Source organism: Haliaeetus leucocephalus, unplaced genomic scaffold (genome assembly GCF_000737465.1).
Source record: "Haliaeetus leucocephalus isolate CR32 unplaced genomic scaffold, Haliaeetus_leucocephalus-4.0 Scaffold168, whole genome shotgun sequence".
Classification (NCBI taxonomy): domain Eukaryota; kingdom Metazoa; phylum Chordata; class Aves; order Accipitriformes; family Accipitridae; genus Haliaeetus; species Haliaeetus leucocephalus.
In genome coordinates, this window is record NW_010972604.1 from 1,881,562 (window position 1) to 1,900,186 (window position 18,625).

General features: G+C 44.7%; 1 protein-coding gene across 1 annotated transcript; it reads right to left on the reverse strand.

The window, feature by feature from the left end:
- Positions 1 to 1,211: 1,211 nt before the first annotated feature.
- Positions 1,212 to 17,822, reverse strand: LOC104829336 (ATP-binding cassette sub-family G member 2-like). Its single transcript, XM_010563516.1, has 15 exons — positions 17,539 to 17,822; positions 16,909 to 16,968; positions 15,515 to 15,629; positions 13,180 to 13,332; positions 12,247 to 12,404; positions 10,977 to 11,128; positions 9,626 to 9,742; positions 8,506 to 8,771; positions 7,862 to 7,944; positions 7,390 to 7,479; positions 5,947 to 6,071; positions 5,426 to 5,580; positions 3,894 to 3,983; positions 2,530 to 2,642; positions 1,212 to 1,602 (listed from the first exon to the last, which is right to left on the reverse strand). Exons 1-15 carry the CDS (start codon positions 17,820 to 17,822, stop codon positions 1,455 to 1,457), a joined length of 2,109 nt encoding a protein of 702 aa, XP_010561818.1. The 3' UTR covers positions 1,212 to 1,454.
- Between the last annotated feature and the right edge of the window lie 803 nt (positions 17,823 to 18,625).

An 18,625-nucleotide genomic window follows, 5' to 3' on the forward strand; every position in this document is an offset into this window, starting at 1 on the left:
GGGATGCCACCGCCGTGCCGGCTCCGGCCCGCTCCCCGCCGGGCCACGCGGCAGCCGGGGCCTGACAGCCGCCCCGCGCCTGGATCCGGGGCCTGCCCCCCCTTCCCTGCTTCTGTACGCGTCGTGAGGGGAGGCGTCCGCCACCGCGTGCGTGAGGTGTCTGGCGGGGGACAGCCTCGGTGGCGCGAACAAGCAAGAACAAACGACCGTCATCACGGCTGGAGGAGAAAGACAAACACCGAGGTGTAAAACGGGGCACGAGTTTACTTCTTACCAGCTGTAGAAGGCAGTGAAGCAGCACAGAAAGAGCACGGTTTGTGCCTGACGCAGCTGCGCTCTCAGTTTGATTATTTCCCTCTTTCTAATGCCACGACTGAACCATTTATTGCAAGAGCACCGGAAGCACTTTCGGACTGCAGGCCAGTCTCAAGGGCTGCTGCTAGCCCGGCCTTCACAAGCAAGCCATCCTTGCGTTTGAGGATGTTTTCCTTTGGCTTAGCTGGTCCACTTGGATCTGAGGGTCTTAATGCAGCTTAAAAGCAGCTCTGCTTTTGCTGATGATGTGGTGAGGAGACAACTGCTGGCACGCCACAACACTGTCTACAGGAGTTTTTTCAGATGATAGTATAAGGACCACTATGTATAGATGGTGCAGCTAAGCATTAAGTCTGTTAAAAAGATCTGCCATTGCTAAGTATACAAATTTTTATTAAAAGAAAAAAGGGAATTTCCTCCCCTCCTCTTAAGCAGTAAATGTATTTTTTGCTGGGGGGGGGCCAGGGTTTGGAGGGGTGGTTTGTTTTGGGTTTTTTTACAGTACAACAATATATATTTGTCACTATTCTTAGATGAGATGTCTTAACACCACTACTGTTTAGTTTTTAATCAAGCAAAAGTTGTTTCTGCAAGTAGCTCCCATTGAGAAGCTACTAGAAGTATAACTCTTCTTGCTTGGCAAGGAGCATTCATTCCCTGTACTGACTTCAAACTCAAATGCATCTCCAACACGCTGTGAACGGTCTCTGGCTCTCCTCACATGTGACAGGCACTAACAAGGGGCAACATATCAATGCATAAATGCCATCATCACCTTACACCACTTGTGATTTAGAAGCTCACATATTCAAATGAAAATGTTTCCCTTTGAACATTTCCTGTGTAAGTTGGCCACAGAAGAATAATGCTTTACAATATACAGTTTGATATGTACCTAAGGAATTATGAGAACTATATTCTCTTACAAAAAAACACTTACGCAATGTACATTAATGCATTTCTTCTTAAAAACCAAAATCATACAGTTGTGTGGAGTTCGTGCTCCAGAAACAAGGGGACAGGGTTCCCATCTGAAGTCCAGTAAAGTCAGCTGAAATCTTTTGGCAATCTCCAGTACGCCCTAACAAGCTTTGCAGTTTTAAGATTAGAGAAGCTGCAGAGCAAGGCACTGCAGGAGTCTATGTGAACTTTCTCATAAACCGGAGTTTCGCATAGGCAATGATAAGGAAGATAACAGTCATGCAGACGAGAGCCACTATATTTTCCCACATTGCCCAGTTGGTAGGTGCGATTCCTTGGCTGCACAGGTATGCTTCACCAGAACACCTGCAGAAAAGCATGGGGAAGAAGCTGGTATTACTATGTGGTGCAAGTCTTCAGGTAGTTACTTTTATTCCTGTTCCACAAAGATTCTTCAACCCTCAACTCTGCAAAACAGGTGACAGAAGTAGAGTAACTTCATAAGCTATCACTAAAAAAAGCTTAAGGGACAAATCTAGATCTCTGGTTCTCATCATTTTTCAGTACAATCCTAAGTGTTGTTTATAGATAGCTGGCAATTTACGAGTAAACCTCAGAACCACATTGAACTGTGTTAAGTACAAAAGCATTAGTTTCACGCAGCAATCATTGGAGGTCGTAGCAGGGTTTGGGATCCAAAAGCTGTGGAAACAGTGCTCTAGCACCATTCTCTGCAATAACCTCAGTTTGCCAGCCCTCCAGCATGTGTCACGAAATACTTATGTTGCTACAACCTAAGTTGTACAATACTCTTAAAATAGTCAAGAATATTTCAAATGGGGCAGTAGCACGGGGAGATAGATACCTTGGCTTGCTGCTGTATCTGCAGGGAGGTTAATATTTAGAACTCTGCTCTGAGGGGCAGGCATGTTTCTGATCACAGGTCTACTGCTAACCAACAACTTTGTAGCTGTCCACACATTTCATTTCCATTGCTAAATGGCCCTGGGTTTGTTTAAGAAAACTGATAAGCCAGGGCTAGGCTATCAAAGACAAAAGTCAATTTAGCTCATCTGCCTATTTTTAGGAGTAAAGTTTCATCCCTACTTCACTCTTCTGTAATTGTGAGGTTTTATTACATACTCCTAAAATACATTATTTTGGGACATATTATTGAGACTGGCCTGTGAGTGGTTATTCTGTGAATAATATAAAAATTTGAAACAGTCAGACTTCTCTCTAAGCAAGCCATCACAAATCAGGCCCAAGAACCACCATGAGTTAGAGACTTACATTTCTCCTGAAATATCAGGGGGACAACTGTCTACATCTCCCACAGATGCTGTAACATTTGGATTCTTCTCACCACAGAAATAGAGATCTCTGAACTCATTCACTTGAAGAGCCTAGGGAAAGAGGCAGACATCAGATTTTTACAGTTAGTGATTTGAGGTGCTAAAACTGAAACATCTTGAAGGAATTTGATTATTAGAAGACACGTAACACCATTGGAACTGTATGTTTATGATCCTTTTTATTTTGAAGCTTTTAATCACTGCCTTTCTGAGGAACTGCTCCAAGTTCTATGTGCAGAATGGTTTGGTGTCTGAGTCTTTGGCTTCAAAGTTACATTTCAGTGATTGAGCCATGGGTTTCTGTCTTGCCAGCTACAAGCTCCTGTTCATTCATTTTCATCTGGGTCAAGCTACTGACCCAGAAAACCATGTGGCTGCATGCAGACACTCCAGCACCAGCACTGAAGCAGATGGCAAAGTCAGCCAAGGCAAGAGGGGAAGGGTTCCCCTGCACTGGCAACCTGGGCTAACTGCAGTCTCAGGGGACGCTTCCGTGTTCAGCAACACTGATAAAAGTATCTCGGTGATATCCAAACAGGGGAAGTCTCACACATCTCCCCCCCTCCCTGATCCTACCTCTCTCTTCCACTGGTGGTCAACATGGTCCTGCCCACACGACCCTGCACCAGCTCTGGCATTCATTTCACTCATTTTTACTCAGAGATAGAAAACTATTCATCCCAGATAGGCTTGGCCAGAATGAAGACAGGAGATGGAAGCACAACCTGTGCTTCCCACCTGTGACCAGTGGGTGACCTCCTACGTCTAATTACAGTGTTTCAAGCAGCTGCACCCTTAGCTTTCTGGTACCCTAGCTCCTTATTATTCAGAAATGGCAGTAAGTCATATTTCACTTCAGAGGAAGCCACACCGAAGACTGAGACACTCAGGATTATGGTAAATCCTTTAACTGGTTGGACAGTCATTAACCTCAGACCGGCCCCCCAAACAACAGTCTCTGGAGAGGCCATACAACATTTGACTTTATTCTAAACCATAGGGATCACTATTCAGGCTAGGAATTAAGTGCCTCACTGGACAGCTCACTCTGCTGCTGTCCAGGTGGCACTAATTTTGTGGCACAAAGGATTTGTTCAATCTCTGAAACTTCCACCTCTTACACAGAGATTAACTTTGGCATGCTTTTGGGGGCTGGCTGGTTTGTTCTTCTTTTACCATATTCATACAAGGAAAATAAATAAATCTGACTTTCAAGAGAACTTAATTTATACTCAAAATCTCTCCAGGAAGCAGCAATGTGGCTACATTACTCACAGGAGACTGATGCTACTTTCTACTCACAGTAAGGCCGTATCGGGGGATGCTGAAGTACTTGAGCCAGTTCAGCCAGCCCATTACAGAAGGGAGGTTTACTAAGAGGCCTGAAAAGATCTGAAATAGAACAGAAGAGACTAATGAGTCACAAACTCCCTTTACTGCAAACAATGCCATTCCTGCACAGCTATTGCAGTTGCCCAGCAGAGGTGCACTGGGATAGAGGCACCTCCTACTGCTGTTACGCCTGGGCCTACAGGCATAAGGTTCAAACCCTGCAGCAGTCCCAGCCAACTGGCCCAACAGCACACCCAAGTACTCCAGCTGAACTGCTTGCAAAGAGGTCAGAAAGGTTTTCTACATCCACACGTGAGCTAAGAAGCATGCATGCTAACAACTTCTTAACTCTGGAGGAGTGTGTCCTATGGTAGAGCTAGCCAGAGGCTAAAGAAGGATGACTGGGAGATGAGGAAGTGGAGAAACAAGAAGGAAACCACGGGGAACCTTAAGGGCTGTTACTGTTTCAGCTTTCTCCTCCACCTACATCTTTTATCTGTGCTCTCTCCTGCCTGGAACAAGGCTTGCTCTTTTACTTCTTAGCGCAATTGGACTTCATAGCTAAACGTGGCACTTCAGGCTGTGCTTCATCACAACTGTTTCAGGTGCTTATCCTGCTGTCTTTCAGGACGTGCATGCCATTCCTTATATACTGTGACTTAACTCAATGTACATCACCTGCCCTTCACTACGCATGCATACTTCTCACCCCCAGCAAGCATTTGAAGCGATACACTATCACTTAACTTAGTGCAAAAGCAGGTTAAGTTGCAAATTGAAGAACAAATGATGAGCTGTGGGCTTAGAATATGTACACACACAGCTACCAGGAACCACCTGACAGGAGGTACTTTTTATGCTAAGGTAACTTGATACGCCTCACAGTCAAGAAGTTTCATCACTAACATTATCTCTTTGAAAAAGAATTCACATCCCTCATCTATGAGTAGTCAAAATTCCTTTCTCTCTCACTTGTTCTCTTCCTTAGAAGTCCTTGAAGAAGATTATTGAAGTAATTTCTGGAACCCATGGGCAATACTGAATTAAAATAAAGAGAGGGTATGCTGCTAATCCCACTGGGCAACAAAAATTAATGCAATAAAGTCAATCGATCTAAAGCTTGTTTCAAGACTTTTTCCTTTTAAACGATCTAGTTGATCACTTAGATTTCTAATACTGGAATTGCAAGATTTTTTTTAAATCAATTTTTGTAAGGATGATTTAAAAAAAACCCAAACACTTTTTTGGGGCACACTCTTTCAAAGCTCTGGTGGCATCACACCTACTGAATTGCAACTGAGCAATGATTTGACCCTTAGATTACAAGCCAGCAGAAGTACATCTTTGACTACACTGACAATAAAATCACAGGCATGGGGCTGACATGCTACTGGACTGTGGATTCTCAGCCTGCTTAGGGCTGGCTCAACCCAGTCCTTTCAGCCTGTCTCAGCTGCTTCCTCAGCTCCACTAAAGGAGCACACACACCCTTGTATACTTACAAGCATCAGGACAAAACAAATAGTGATGAGCAGATTGGCCACAGCCACCATATCCATCCCAGCACTGATAGCCAGAGACATGGCCGTGGCAGTGTAGGACACCAATACCAGGGTCAGCATGAAGAAGAAGAACTGGCCTGCAACAGCTTGGTATCCTGTCAAAAAACAGAAAGGAAAGAGTCCGGTAAACAACCGCATTATGAATCCCATAATAGGTACCCTTGGACTCCTATACAAGACAGGGAAAGCAGGAAGAAAGACCAAGTCTGGAGTTGGCAGGAACTATGCATGCTCCAAAGGCCCAAAGAGCATTACCGAAAGATGTGGTCAAGCAGGTCCCTGTCTTAGATTGCTGGTGTCTCTGCCCCTGCCCCAGAGTCCTCTGAAGTTGTGATGCCAAGCTCTTAAATCAATTGAAGGTTCAACTGTTTTTGTGTTATAGATATAGGAATTAAACTGACTAAGTCAGAAACCAAATGTGTTGGAAGATGACAGGTTCAACGAAAGCATCAATTCTTTACCAATCATCCAGTAACTGATGCATGAGAATATGATGGCTGGAGCAGTTCTCATGGGCAGCAGATCTCCTATCATCAAGGCCAGGAAATAGGCAGACACACGGTAATATCCACTGGTGTATTGATGGCTGCGAGGACAGGAAGGAGGGGAGTTGTACAGGTTTAGAGGTTATCTAGAAAGCAGGCTCAGCATGCGTGTCTGATTTATCCTGTTTCAGTTTCCTGCTCTCTCTACCACTGACTCCTCTATATGCAAGTTGCTTATTGTCTCTGTGCTATCACTTCCCACTCTGTAAAGCAAGGGCTGATCTATCTCACAGGCCCTGCGGTCATACTGGGAGCCCTCTGAGGAAAGTGAATGAAAGGCTATGTGACTGCTAAGTAACATATTGGAAAAAAGCTCCTAAATCTCTTTTCAAAGAGAATGATCCTTAATACAAGAACATGGGAAAGTGTTAGACTGCTGTTAACTGGAGGAACACTTCATCCACAGCTAACTCATACAGCTGCTTCCAGGGGAGAAGGAATGATACCCAACAATGACCTTTAGGACATCAACTCACCTCTAGTTCACAGGGCATTTAAATGTCATTATGATTATTTTGCTGCCTAATGGAGCTCATGAAAAGATGCTTTAATTAGTGAGGTGCCAAAATCCCCATTGACACAGCTGGTAAGCTAAGCTGGTAAGCAGGGCAGACTGGCAAGAAATGTCAGTGTGGGTGAGATTCACTCCTGAGCAGCTGTTAAAGGCAATACTAAGCTGCTGTGAGCAACCTGTGGGTGGATGTGTGCATTCCAGGCAAAAATCTCCAATTTCCTCTTTACTGCATAGGATCTGTCTCTTGCCCTTTCATCCCATGAGCTGAAGGCTATTCCAAACTATATTTTCAACATACATGTATATATACATGTATGTATATTATATCTACACGCTTTCACATAGATATACAAACACATATATATAGACAGAGAGATGCGCTTGATTATTAGGGAGCTCTTGCAAGCCAGCCAGCAGCCATCTTCATGCGCATCCCTTGTGAAGCTTTTCTAAGAACTCTCCCATCATCTTTGCATAGTCTTACCACTTTAGGACCACTGCAAGACAGTGTCTCAACCCTGTCAGCAAGAGGGCAGGCAGCGTTCACAGTCTGCAGGATTCACAGGCAGACTTCAAGAACAACTATTACCAAAAGTGGGTAGTAAAAGCACTTCTCAATAAACTGTGACACAGCAAGCAAGTAAAGGCATTTTATTTCTCCCCTCCTTCCTCCACCTCTTAGCATTTCAGCTCCCTGCTCAACAGACCAATTTAGCATTACTGATGCAATCTGATGTTGCAAGGGAGCAATCAAATCTTTGGTTGAAATAATTTTGTTTAGCCTGTAAGATACTCTCCCTGCCTCAATCCAGGGTATGAGACAGTCTAAGTGCCTCACTACTTACACAAATAGTTTCTTGTCTCTGATGAACAGCTCGATTGCAGAGACACTGGAAAAACACTGGTTTGTGGTGACAAAAAACAAGGATCCAACCCTAGAAGGCAAAACAGAACAGACAAAAAGTGAGGAAACAGCCTAGATCAACACTGGCAGCCTCAGACATCATCACGCCATCAAGTCAGTGCTTTTCTGTCTCTGTCCACAGAATGGAGATATTTAATTGTGCTGCTGTAGATCTTAGCTGTAAAACCAGGTTTATTCCTTTATCTTCCCTTTCACATCTCCTTTGTATATATGTACGAGCCCAACAGAACTGCAGTCCCCTTAGGGCCTCCAGCAATACCATGCTGCAGTGCATTGAGGCTTGTGAACCCAGCCCTCCTTTGTGGTCCAAGTGGATCCCAAGGCCTTCCCTGTGGCTGAAACCTGTCTTCTACAGATAGAAAAATGAGCAAAGCTGTGGCTTTCCAACCTACCGATTCTGAATGCCACTTCGATCCAATTTTACGCCAAAAAAGATAGCACCCACAACCAAGGCTAGAATTATGGTCACTGCAATCTAGAAGTGGAAAGAAGAAAGGGAAAAAAAGGAGTCCTTCAGATAAGTAAATAAGGACAAACTTATTATTAAGGCATATGCAGGGTTTAAGATTCACACTTGCCTAAAACTCTGCTGTTGTTAGTCAATGTATACCTATGACACACACAATTAAAAGCCTTATGGCAAATTTTCCAAGTTTATCTTCTTCACTTTTCTCCTTCCTCTGATCTTCTTTGGCTGGGAAGGGTTAGTAGAACCACACTTAAAGGATAACGCAGCTTAAAATTTCAAGTGATGCACAAAATTAACATCACCCTAGAAACTCCGCATGTGAACCAGAGAACGGAGCATTTCCCCCCACTCCCCAATCTTCAGTGCAGTGTCCTTGTGCTACACTACAATGGAGATTTTTTTCAAAAGCAACAAAGGTAGCTGGGCATCTCACTCCACTTAAGTAGCAGTGGCACAGGACTTTTCTGTTTCCCTAGCTGCCTTTGAAAACAAAAGTCTGTCCTACAAACTGCAGATTGTGGGACTGAGCGCAGAGGGAGTCTGAGACTTTTAGCAATTGTTACCTACTTGTGCAACAGAGGCCTGTGGGTTCCTGATGAGGTTTTTCAGAGAACGCTTGGACACCCAGTACAGCTGGGTGAGGAATCCATTTGCATAGGTAATCTCATGCCCCTGCTTGGATACAATCTGCTTGCTTCCCTGTCCAAGCTCCACTTTCTCCAGTGCTTCCTTTGTGCTCTGATACAGGCGGGAGTTGAGATATTTCTGGTGCAGCACATCTACCACACTGCCATCCACATTATCTTCTGCCACTCCATTTTCATTGCTTACCTCTGAGTAAGAAAGACAAGATATGGCTTGTGATTCCCCATGAACCCTACCTTCAGACATGGCCCATCAACATGCTCAGCCACTTTAGAGGGTGAATGAAAAAAGCAGAAATGCCCAAGAGAATTTGAATTGTTCAAGCCTTAGCTCTGAGCTTAAGAGGCTAGCTTGAGTGAGAGGGTTTCCCTCCAGTTTTAATCGAACCTAGCTAATCTGCCTGTTCTTTGTGGCATAAAAAAGGCCATATTCTTAGAATAAGGCACCAGAAAACCTTTGTTTCACTGAATTTTGGGGATATCAATATTTACTCTGATCTGTTTCCCCATCCCCAAAAAGCTCCATTACAAAAACTGTTCCCTTATAATCCTTCAGTCATGGATATGCTACCGCATCCCCAAACAAATATTTCCCAACATCTCACTCACTACATTGTTAGAGAGTTTGTTCTCTATTCTAGTTCCAGTCTTTCTCACTGCCCTGTAAATCCATTAGCCCTTAGCCTATCTACCCTCTCTTCTCTGCAGCAGCCTCTTATGTGACTAAAAACTTCTGCCTTCTGTCAGCTGTCTCTTGAGACTAAGCAATTCCAGTTTTTCAGTCTTACCCACACATGTTTTGTAAATTACTGATATCTATCACTGTGCTCCTATACTACTGAAGGAAGAAAAAAAAATCCCTTCTAAAAGTTTTCTGAGCTCTTTAAAGAAGCCCAAAGCAAAGCATATCTATTAGTAGGAAAAATAAAAAGATAATGAAGTGCCCTTAGACTGGCGGAAACCTGGAGAATAAAAGCTTGCCGTCACCACAAACAACTTCCCTTCTACACCAGCCAACAGTGGATTTCTCCTTCACAATTTACTTTTTCCTGTGTCCACAGGTCTGTGATCTTCCTTGCTTGCTGCCACAGCAGTTGAATCACCGTTTATGATATCAAGGAAGAAGTCAGCTGGATTGTTGAAGGGTTCACATTCATATCCTTAAAAAAAAAAACAAAAAACAAAACCAAACCCACACACATGCAACATGTTTGTATTGCACAGAGCACAGCTTGGAAGGTCAGGTCTAATACTATATCACTCTTCCACAACCCTGTTACAAGAAAACTTCACTGCTTTCCATAAGCATTAATTTACAGCAGTAAAATGGGCAGGATTTAGGAGATGGTGAATCTGAGGTTTCTATGGTTCTATCTATGGTACAGAGCTTCAAAGTTGCTTATTCTCCACTGATTTCAGATGAGGAGAAATCTGTAAATTGCTTCTACACAGCTCAGCATGGACAACCCTTGCCTCCTTCCCAGTGCTGTTCAACCACATCCCACTCTGAAAGACACACAGTTCCTCAGTAGATCTTGCTGGATGTCTGCTCTACAGCCTCAGATGCTTGCTCTAGAAGCTCAACTCTTGCTTGTGTTTCCTTGGTCACAAGGAAGAGAAAGGGCTGTCCAAGAGTGGCTTCTTATAATATGGTTCTAGCTATGGGATGAGGAGAAAAACAAACAAAAAAAGCAAGTATGCTTATTTTATAGCATTCCTGTGAGAAAGGAAGTGAGGCGGGATACTAAGAGGAGGAGTAGATGTACTGAGATTGGTTAAAGCATCTCCCGTAAAGCCAGGGGAAGCTTACAATCCAATGTGTTCATGGCTGCATCTAGACTAGATTGGAAATCCACTCCACATTCTTTGTCCATTATAGTCAGAAACCCTCACCCTGCTTACTTGGAGAGGTGGCAGCCACCCAACAGTGCAATTATTAACCCATCTTAAGACACACCATGATTTTGTCCTCTCAGTCTCCCGCCTGCATTGAGACTAGAGTAGATCCTTGGATCAGCCCCTACAGATTGCTGACAATCTGCAGGCTGTGGTTCAAAACCCACTGGGTCTGCCACCTAGGCCCAGTAGAACTACAAGCCTCATCTTGCCTGTTGTGCATCATGCTTCTAAATTCCAAGCAATTCTGGGGTTTTGTCCTGATGCAAGGCAAAACAAAGGCAGGAGAGCCATGGTCTGTGTTGCCTGAAAAATTTCATTTTTATAATTTTGGGTTTTTTCCTGTTCTACCATAACACTGTTCAGACTGCATGTGTACAACCCCTAGTATCCTAGTGATAAAACAGCACAGGACCATTATCCAGTGCTAGGGTAAGAATCTACCCACAGATTAAACTCATTAGCCAGTTGCCTTTGCTTTTGGCACAGAAGACTTACCAATAGAACTAAAGTACTCCAGGGCCTGCTTCGCAGGACCATGGTACAGCACCTTTCCCAAAGCTAGTAATGTCAGACTGTCAAACAGCTTGAATATGGAATAGCGGGGCTGATGGATGGAAAATATGATGGTTCGCCCTCTTCTTGAGAGCCTGAAATAGAAACAAAACATCTCTCAAATATACCACACTTTGCATTTCAGAAAGGTCATGTTAACCCAAGCAAAGAATAAGTATCCAAATCCAAGACAAATACTTGTCAGCTTCTCAGGATCTCGACCCGGAAAAGCTGTAGCTCCCCCTTCTCTGTCACTGTGTCAGATGCTGCCTGCAAGACCTTCAAGACAGCACCCATCGTTACAAGAGACCATCACTGCAGTCCAAGTAGACAAAGTATGATGTTGTTTGTAGCTAGCAAAGTTTGAGGCCACATCTGTGTACAAACCCTCCTTACATGTTTTCTGTACCAGGCTTCAACTTGACTAACTGGAACAGTCCTACTGCACTCAATGGCAGTACCAGGCTTTACATAGCAGGCTGCGGAAGTCTGGCCAGCTGAGATTTCTCTTAGCTCTTCTGCTGAAGATTTACTCTCTAGGAAAGTCAAAACTAGTTTTCCTTCAGGTTTGTCAGATGCTTTTTCAATTGCTTTAGCACTGATGCCCAACAAGTATCCTTGCTGATCAAAGACCTCTATCCACAAAGAGCAGAGCAAAATGTCCCTCCAAGCAAAACCAGACAACATGCTACAAACCCAGGAGGAGGGTTAGGAAATTATTCTCATTAAATAAGCCTCGTTTGGCCCTCTTTGTACCAGAAGACAGTTCATCTCCAAAACACAGGAGACGAAGGTAAACACTGAGGGTAAACACTGATGGCAAATCTGCAGGTGAAGCCCAATCTGAGTTCAAGGCTGTTGCCAGAGTGGAGGAAGAGACTTTGTAATAGACTCAGCTGGAAGGCCAAGAAATTATGATTACAAGGCCTGACCTCCCAGTCCACCCCTCTCTGTGGCAAAGGGAAGCTGCCCAAGCTACATCTGCTTTTTGGGCTCCAATCCAATCCTTGCTGTGGAAAGATTCCCATTAACTTCAAAACGCTTTGGACAAGACCCAAATAAATAATTTACTACCACTTCTGAGTCTATTTGTCTAGCTTTTTTTTTTCTTTTTAAAAAGAGCACTGTAGCTACTCAGTTATAACATCATTCCTTTTTTTACTAATGAGCTGACAACAAAATTGCAGCAAAGCCCTGAAGAACTAACTCTTACTTCTTCAAGAGGGTGAGGACTGCATTGGCTGTGCTGGCATCAAGGCCAGTTGTTGGCTCATCCAGAAAAAGGACTGGTGGCTCTGTGATGAGCTCCATCCCAATGTTGGTTCTCTTCCGTTCCCCTCCAGACACTCCTCGGATCAATTCGGTTCCTACCTATAAGCAGAAGAAATCAGGTACTTGCAACAAGACCTAGTCAGTGTGTGCTCTGGAGGTCAGAGCTCTCCACACCCAGCAACCCTTTTCATTTTCAGAGTCCCATTAGTGAACTCTAGGGCCAGCAGCAGACGATGGGTCTGACTCAGTGTGAGGGACTGTGTAGCAGTAAGCAGAGCCTGATTTTCAGAGGTACCAGGCACCTTATGACTTCAGGGAACAAGGATGACACTGACAAGGAAAAGCCAGAATGAGGCCACAGCAGTCAGAGGTGGCATTGGTGTTCAGGGATGCCTTTTGTTTGTAGCTCACCTGCTGCTCAAGTGAGAGTGGGATAAGTAAAGTAAAAGTAAAGGAAGAGTAAAAATGCTGCTGGGAGGAACAAGCTCTGCACAGAATTTCTCCATCATAGCCCAGCTTTGATGCTTACACCTTACAGCTTTCAGCACTGTAAAAACAATTTCCCTGTCTTGTCCCACAAAGCCGGGAAATGACTGAGCAGCTTTCCAAGGAGCAATGACTAGGTGACTTTTTCCCCTCTGAACTTATACAACATGCTGGACATGGCCCAAAATCTTCCCCTTTTAGTAGCAAATACACATACCTCTTTCCAAGCTACCTCCTGAGCTGGAGACTGATTTCTTGTGTGCAGTACGGTTTAGTCAGGTTCCTGCTTAGCTTAGTGTAGCTGCACTACATACACCATACTGCCCAGTCAAGTAGTTCAGTTTGCAGAAGTAGTATGATTTCTGAGAAAGGTATTCTCACTGCTCACCTTAGCATCAGCCACTTTGGTTAATCCCAGCTCACTGATTATCTGGGTGACTCGCTCTTCCTTCTCTTTAACACTGATGGAGCTGGGGAGTCGCAGGGCAGCAGAGAAGTGCAGGTTCTCCCTCACCGTCATTGTGCCCATGACAACATCATCCTGAAAACAGTACAAATGGACAGTTGGACAGCCTCGTTCTCAGCTACCTGACTGGGCACCAGAGTCCCTGTAGTGGCAGTTGCTGGACAAGGTGTTTGTGGACTACAGTGGAAACTGGACTGAGGGACAACCCCTGCTTCAAAACTTACATGACATGAAATTCAAGGTCACTCAGTTGCAGTCAAGGGGAGAATGCAGCTCTGCAGGTTCCCAGCTTACACCAAGCACCACCTCAGTCTGCTTTCAGGCTCAGGAATTCAAGTGCAGAGAGTACCATTTTGTACTGCACATGCATTTTCCCTACCAGCCAAAGGGAGGCAGAGCAGGAGAGCTGGCAGCTGGTTTTGTAAAGAGTTAAACTTCTGTCAGTCCAGCTGAAGCCAAAGGACGTTGCTAGTGCTCAGTGTTCAAGGTAGAGACACTCAGGGCTACACCTTTAGAAAAGCTTCAAGAGTCATATGCATTTTGAGTAAGAATCAAATCTATCCAGTTGACAAACATCTGGGGAGCCCACACCAACCTGTAACCACCACGAGCCAAACAGAGTTGACGTCAGGTCCAGCCAGAGCTCCATGCCTCTCCATCACCCCTGCTTTGATATTGGAGCCAATTCTGCATCCCACCATATGATGGGAGAAGGGCTGCAACACTGGGCAGCTGCTGAGAAACATGCCTGTTAATCAGGCACTTTTCAAACCTAGTGCCCTTTTGGAAGACACAGCCCCTAAGCTGCAGGGCAGCAGGTTCTTGCCTGCTTTGGGACTCCTTCCACATCAGATGTAGTTGATCAGCAGCACAAAGGATGTGCCAGCCAACCATGTTTGGCACTGGAGTTAAGAGGAAGATTGAACATGCTGCTGTGCTAGAAGTATGTGACAGATTACTCAGGGTGTAGTGTTATGATAAACTGGCCTTGCTGCCAAAGCTGGTTTAGGGATTTCCTACCATCACTTCCCTCCCCACACACCCTCAGTCTCTCACCCTAGCCTGCCATTTCCCATCCTCAGACCCACCAGTACAACTGTTAAGTCAACACACTGGAAACTAAACTGAATTTAAGCTACCTTAATACCAAATGTAACAAACTGTGGCATGACACCCTCACTTGAAGGCATGAGTGGAGACCACCAGCAGTTTTATAGGGATAACACATGACTTAGCATGTCTATATGCTCATCTGCATAAAACTGACCCTGTAAGTATGTATGTATTTATGTATTTAGGCCTTAAGTGTTGTTTGTAGTCTTTGGGCCACCTTTATTGATCTAGGGAGTACTGCATAGGGGTGGGAGGGGAGAGAGACCATTTAATGTCTCACCTAGTTGCCTATCATTTTAAGGTTAAGTTTCGTTGCTTTGGGCATTTGACAGACAAATGCCTCAAACTGGGACCACTTGCAAGAAACTTCCTGGCCATTCCTGAAACACTGAGGATTTGGGGATCTTTGACCTGCAGGATCAAGACTCAACATCAGACTCGTCACATGCATCCTTGTAGAGCCCCCCAGCTGGCAGCTTTCAGGAAAGCTGCCTATTTCACATCTGCCTGCAGTCAGAAGCCTGGATGGTTTCCAGATTTGGCTTCTCGTATGGCTGCCAAGAATCCCCTTCTCCTCAGCTCCCCCAGGGCTTTGAGGGTCTATTATTGGTCCAGGCCTCCACCCATTTCCGCAGATTCAGCCGTCTTTTCCTGTCTCCAAGTGCAATGAAGCTCTGTCCCAGCCAGCCAGAATCAGAGGAAGAACAGCAGGGATCTATTTACTTCCTAGAATTATTGCCTGATAGCTTGAAGGTACTTCTGCCAGCCAGAACTGCTTCTGAGTTTTACAACAAGGGATTTTGGGTGTTGTGGGTTTTTTTCCTCACCTTTTTATTTTTTTTAAACCCTTGCTAGTACTTCAGGGCAGAGCCCAAAGAACAAGCCACAGTAGTCCAGTGGTTTGGGCATCCATGTGGCTTTGGGAAGACAAACACCTTCCTGCTCGACTTGGTTAGAGTAACGATTTGATCCTCTTGTCAAAGGATTTGTCAGAAAAATACTGAATACTGTAACATCTGAGTTATCAAATTAGACTCTGTAGAGATCATTGAAAATTACCTAACTTAGTAGTTCATGCTTTGCTCATCTCACACGGTCTTCCCTCCCAAGGGCTCCCAGGTCTCCACTGAATGCAGTTACTCACCTGCACAACGTATCCCGAGATGCACTTGAAATTTGGAGGTTGTGGGATGCCATCTATAAGCACTTCTCCAGACAGGCCTGCTGGGTCCTTTCTGGCAGCCAGCACATCTAGGAGACTTCAGACAAACACCAGGCATTAGATTTTGCCATAACAGCTGCTTTTACCTTTGACTGGATAAGTACCACCAGTAAGGACTGCACTCACAGCCTGCTCATGACATGCTGCAAACCAAAGAGCACAGAAGGGGCTTCCTCTACTCTGGGGGCTTTAGCTCTTTGTACAGAAAGTCTGGTGTAGATACAGGATTTTCCAGCACAAGGTGTGCCATGGCATTATGGTAGTACACAGACCCTCACAGTTCACAGCAGTTAACCCCTTACAGACATACACTCAGTCTCTGTATTAACAGCTAACCTCAAATGCACAGAGACAAAAGGACCCTGCCGAGTAGCTGCAGTCTGCTCTCCAGCCAGAACTTTGATCTCAGGGAAATTAATCCAAATGGGTATAAACAAGACTAGAGTTAAGATTAATTCTATAAAGTCATTTTGTTTTAACATATCACTGGATTCTCCTTACTGCCAATGCAGAGGCCAGCCTGTCTGCTAGCTAAGTAAACACCACCCTGATCAAGTGCTGCTCTTGAAAACATCCTGATTAGCCAGCAGTCTCCTTAGAGAGGAAGATCAAGGGTCATCACAAAGACACACCTGTGTGAACCCTCGCCATATTTGCCAGTCTCTGACATTCTCAAAGGCAGAGAGTGACAAAGAGCTCTCTTACCATGGTTATACAGGAGAGAAAACAGCATCAGCACTGGCTGGAGATCGTCTGCGTGGTATTTCTCTGTGCTTTCATCCAAAGAACCCAAGCACATGTGCACCCCTCCCACCAGGCCACAGCCAAGCTGAGGATCCAGAGCATCCTACAGACTCACATTACACTGTATTTCTGTCAGTTGTCAGAGAGGGGTTTGGCCTAGCATCTTCAAGGAAGTCTTGCTGCAGTGACTTCACAGGGGATGGTATCTCTCCTGCCCCAAGGGAGCTTGCACACCCCGCCCCCCCCGACTCCATTACAGGTCTAGGACAGAGCCTACAACTAAGCTCCAGTCACCCCAGTTGAGCCTGGTATCTTAACTCAGGCCACCACCAAAAATGACTGCAGTAATATGGACCACCAATTGGAGCAGATGAGGGGTGTGACACCGCTGCAGGGCAAGAACTCCAGCAAAGCCAATAGAGGGACATGAGGTCAAAACACATCACCAGATTTCTCACAGGCATGCAAAGGTCTGAGCCTGCACATCCCTCACATCTCCCCCAACCCTCAGAACCCCAAATCCTCTTTGAACAGCTGACTGTCCATTTGAAGGAGCAGAAGAAATTACTCACGAAGATTTACCGCTCCCTGTTGGCCCCAGGATAGCATTCAAGCCTGGCTTCATAATGCCACTGGAAGAAGGAAAGAGTTATTTCCAAATGGAGGACTGTTCACATGCAGATCATAGTAGAGGTAAGGTGTGAACAAAATGCTGTTGAAAGGAAAACTTAGAGATTATTAAAAACTTCTCCTTAAATCTGAAATCAATAAGCATTTTTCCCTTCCTGTCCCAGACTGCCAGTCAGAACAGAACCAGAGCTGGACATAAAAAGCAATCTACAAAAGACAGAAATTGTCTTCCCTGCTGAGCTGGGTCTTGAAAAGAAGAAACAACTCCTCTCTGCTGTTCATTTCCTCCAACTGCAGCTCAAACCATAGTTAAGGGAACCCTCAGATCTCCTGGCAGAAGAGTTCACTCAAGTTTGGTCCTAATTTGCTCAGATCAATAACTGAAACTGCTCCAGCTATATCCCAGCTATTATGCCTAAAATCAAATCAGAAAGTGCTCACAGGAACTGCAGACTGACAGGAGGGTAGTCATTTCTTTACCAGCACAGCTGGATCTGGAAGGTGACATTGAGGTCACTGATTCACAGCAGCAGATTAATTCCTACCCTCCGGTATTTTATTTAAGAACTTACTAAACATTATGAAGGATCTTCTTTTCCACAGTTTTCCGTTTACATAGGAATCCACTGGACTGCTTAACGGAGTACTGGATATTATGGAAACTCACAACAGAGCCCCGAGGGGATCGGAGTGACTCTCGTGTTGGAAAAGAACGTTGGAAATTGCCTGCTCCTTCCTCTTCTCCAACAGAAATAATGCTGTGATCAAATGTGTCTGCCATCATGTCCTTGTTACACAGGTCAAGCTCCACTGCATGGAGTTTTTTGAGGTCACTGTTGTTTTGAGCAGTTCCCATCTGTTGAGACAAAGAACACAAAAACATGCAGGGAAAGGAGACATGTGAGCAAAGATTTCTGCAGAAAGCATCTTGGAAAAGCAACTTCATGCACACCACACCAATCCTTACAGGTGCCAAGTTTCCAAAAGGATGGACATCCTCACTGGAAGACATCCAGTAGTCCCCAAAAGCACGGAAACCCACAGATTTGGAACAATAGATGTAGCCTTTAAGAATAAGACATGTATGTTCTTGGAGTGATGCTAGCTCAAAGAGCATCTAATGAGGTAAAAAACAAGCCCATCTGTGATGGTCACGGTCTTGCTCAACACAGTGGGGACTAGAAATGCAAGCTGCTACCACTTAAGCTAAAGAGACTCAAGCTCCCATCCTTCAGGCGTAACATGTTTACCCCCACACACACCCCCACAAAGCCAGCAGAGAAAACCTATTAATGAATCTGTACGAAGAACCACAGGAAGAAAAATGGTTGTGCTTATGAAAATGAATGCCAGTCACAGGCACCTTGTTTGCTGGCACAAGTTTGTTTCAGAGGTACCAACATGATTAAAGTAACAACTACACGTGTTGCTTATGTTTCAGTCACACCAGTGGCAAGATACTTCACAACTACAAATAGGAAGAGAAATTTGGATTTGCCTGTAGGCACCATTTACCCTGAAGAACAGTAGGATTCCCCCCTCCCACAGGGAGAAATCGGGGACATGACACAGGAAGGAAAAACATGGTACACACTGATACATTAAGGAAAATTAAATATGATGTCTGTTTGTAATAACAAAGTTATAAAGCATTCTGGT

Bases quoted from the DNA above. Each gene is read 5' to 3' on its own strand.
- LOC104829336 (XM_010563516.1), bottom strand. From the start codon at position 17,822: ATGGGAACTGCTCAAAACAACAGTGACCTCAAAAAACTCCATGCAGTG. The intron at 8,772-9,625 runs GTAAATTGTGAA...TTTCTTACTCAG, and splicing joins ACCTGTGGACACAGGAAAAA to AGGTAAGCAATGAAAATGGA. The intron at 7,945-8,505 runs GTAGGTAACAAT...TTCCACTTCTAG, and splicing joins CACAGGCCTCTGTTGCACAA to ATTGCAGTGACCATAATTCT.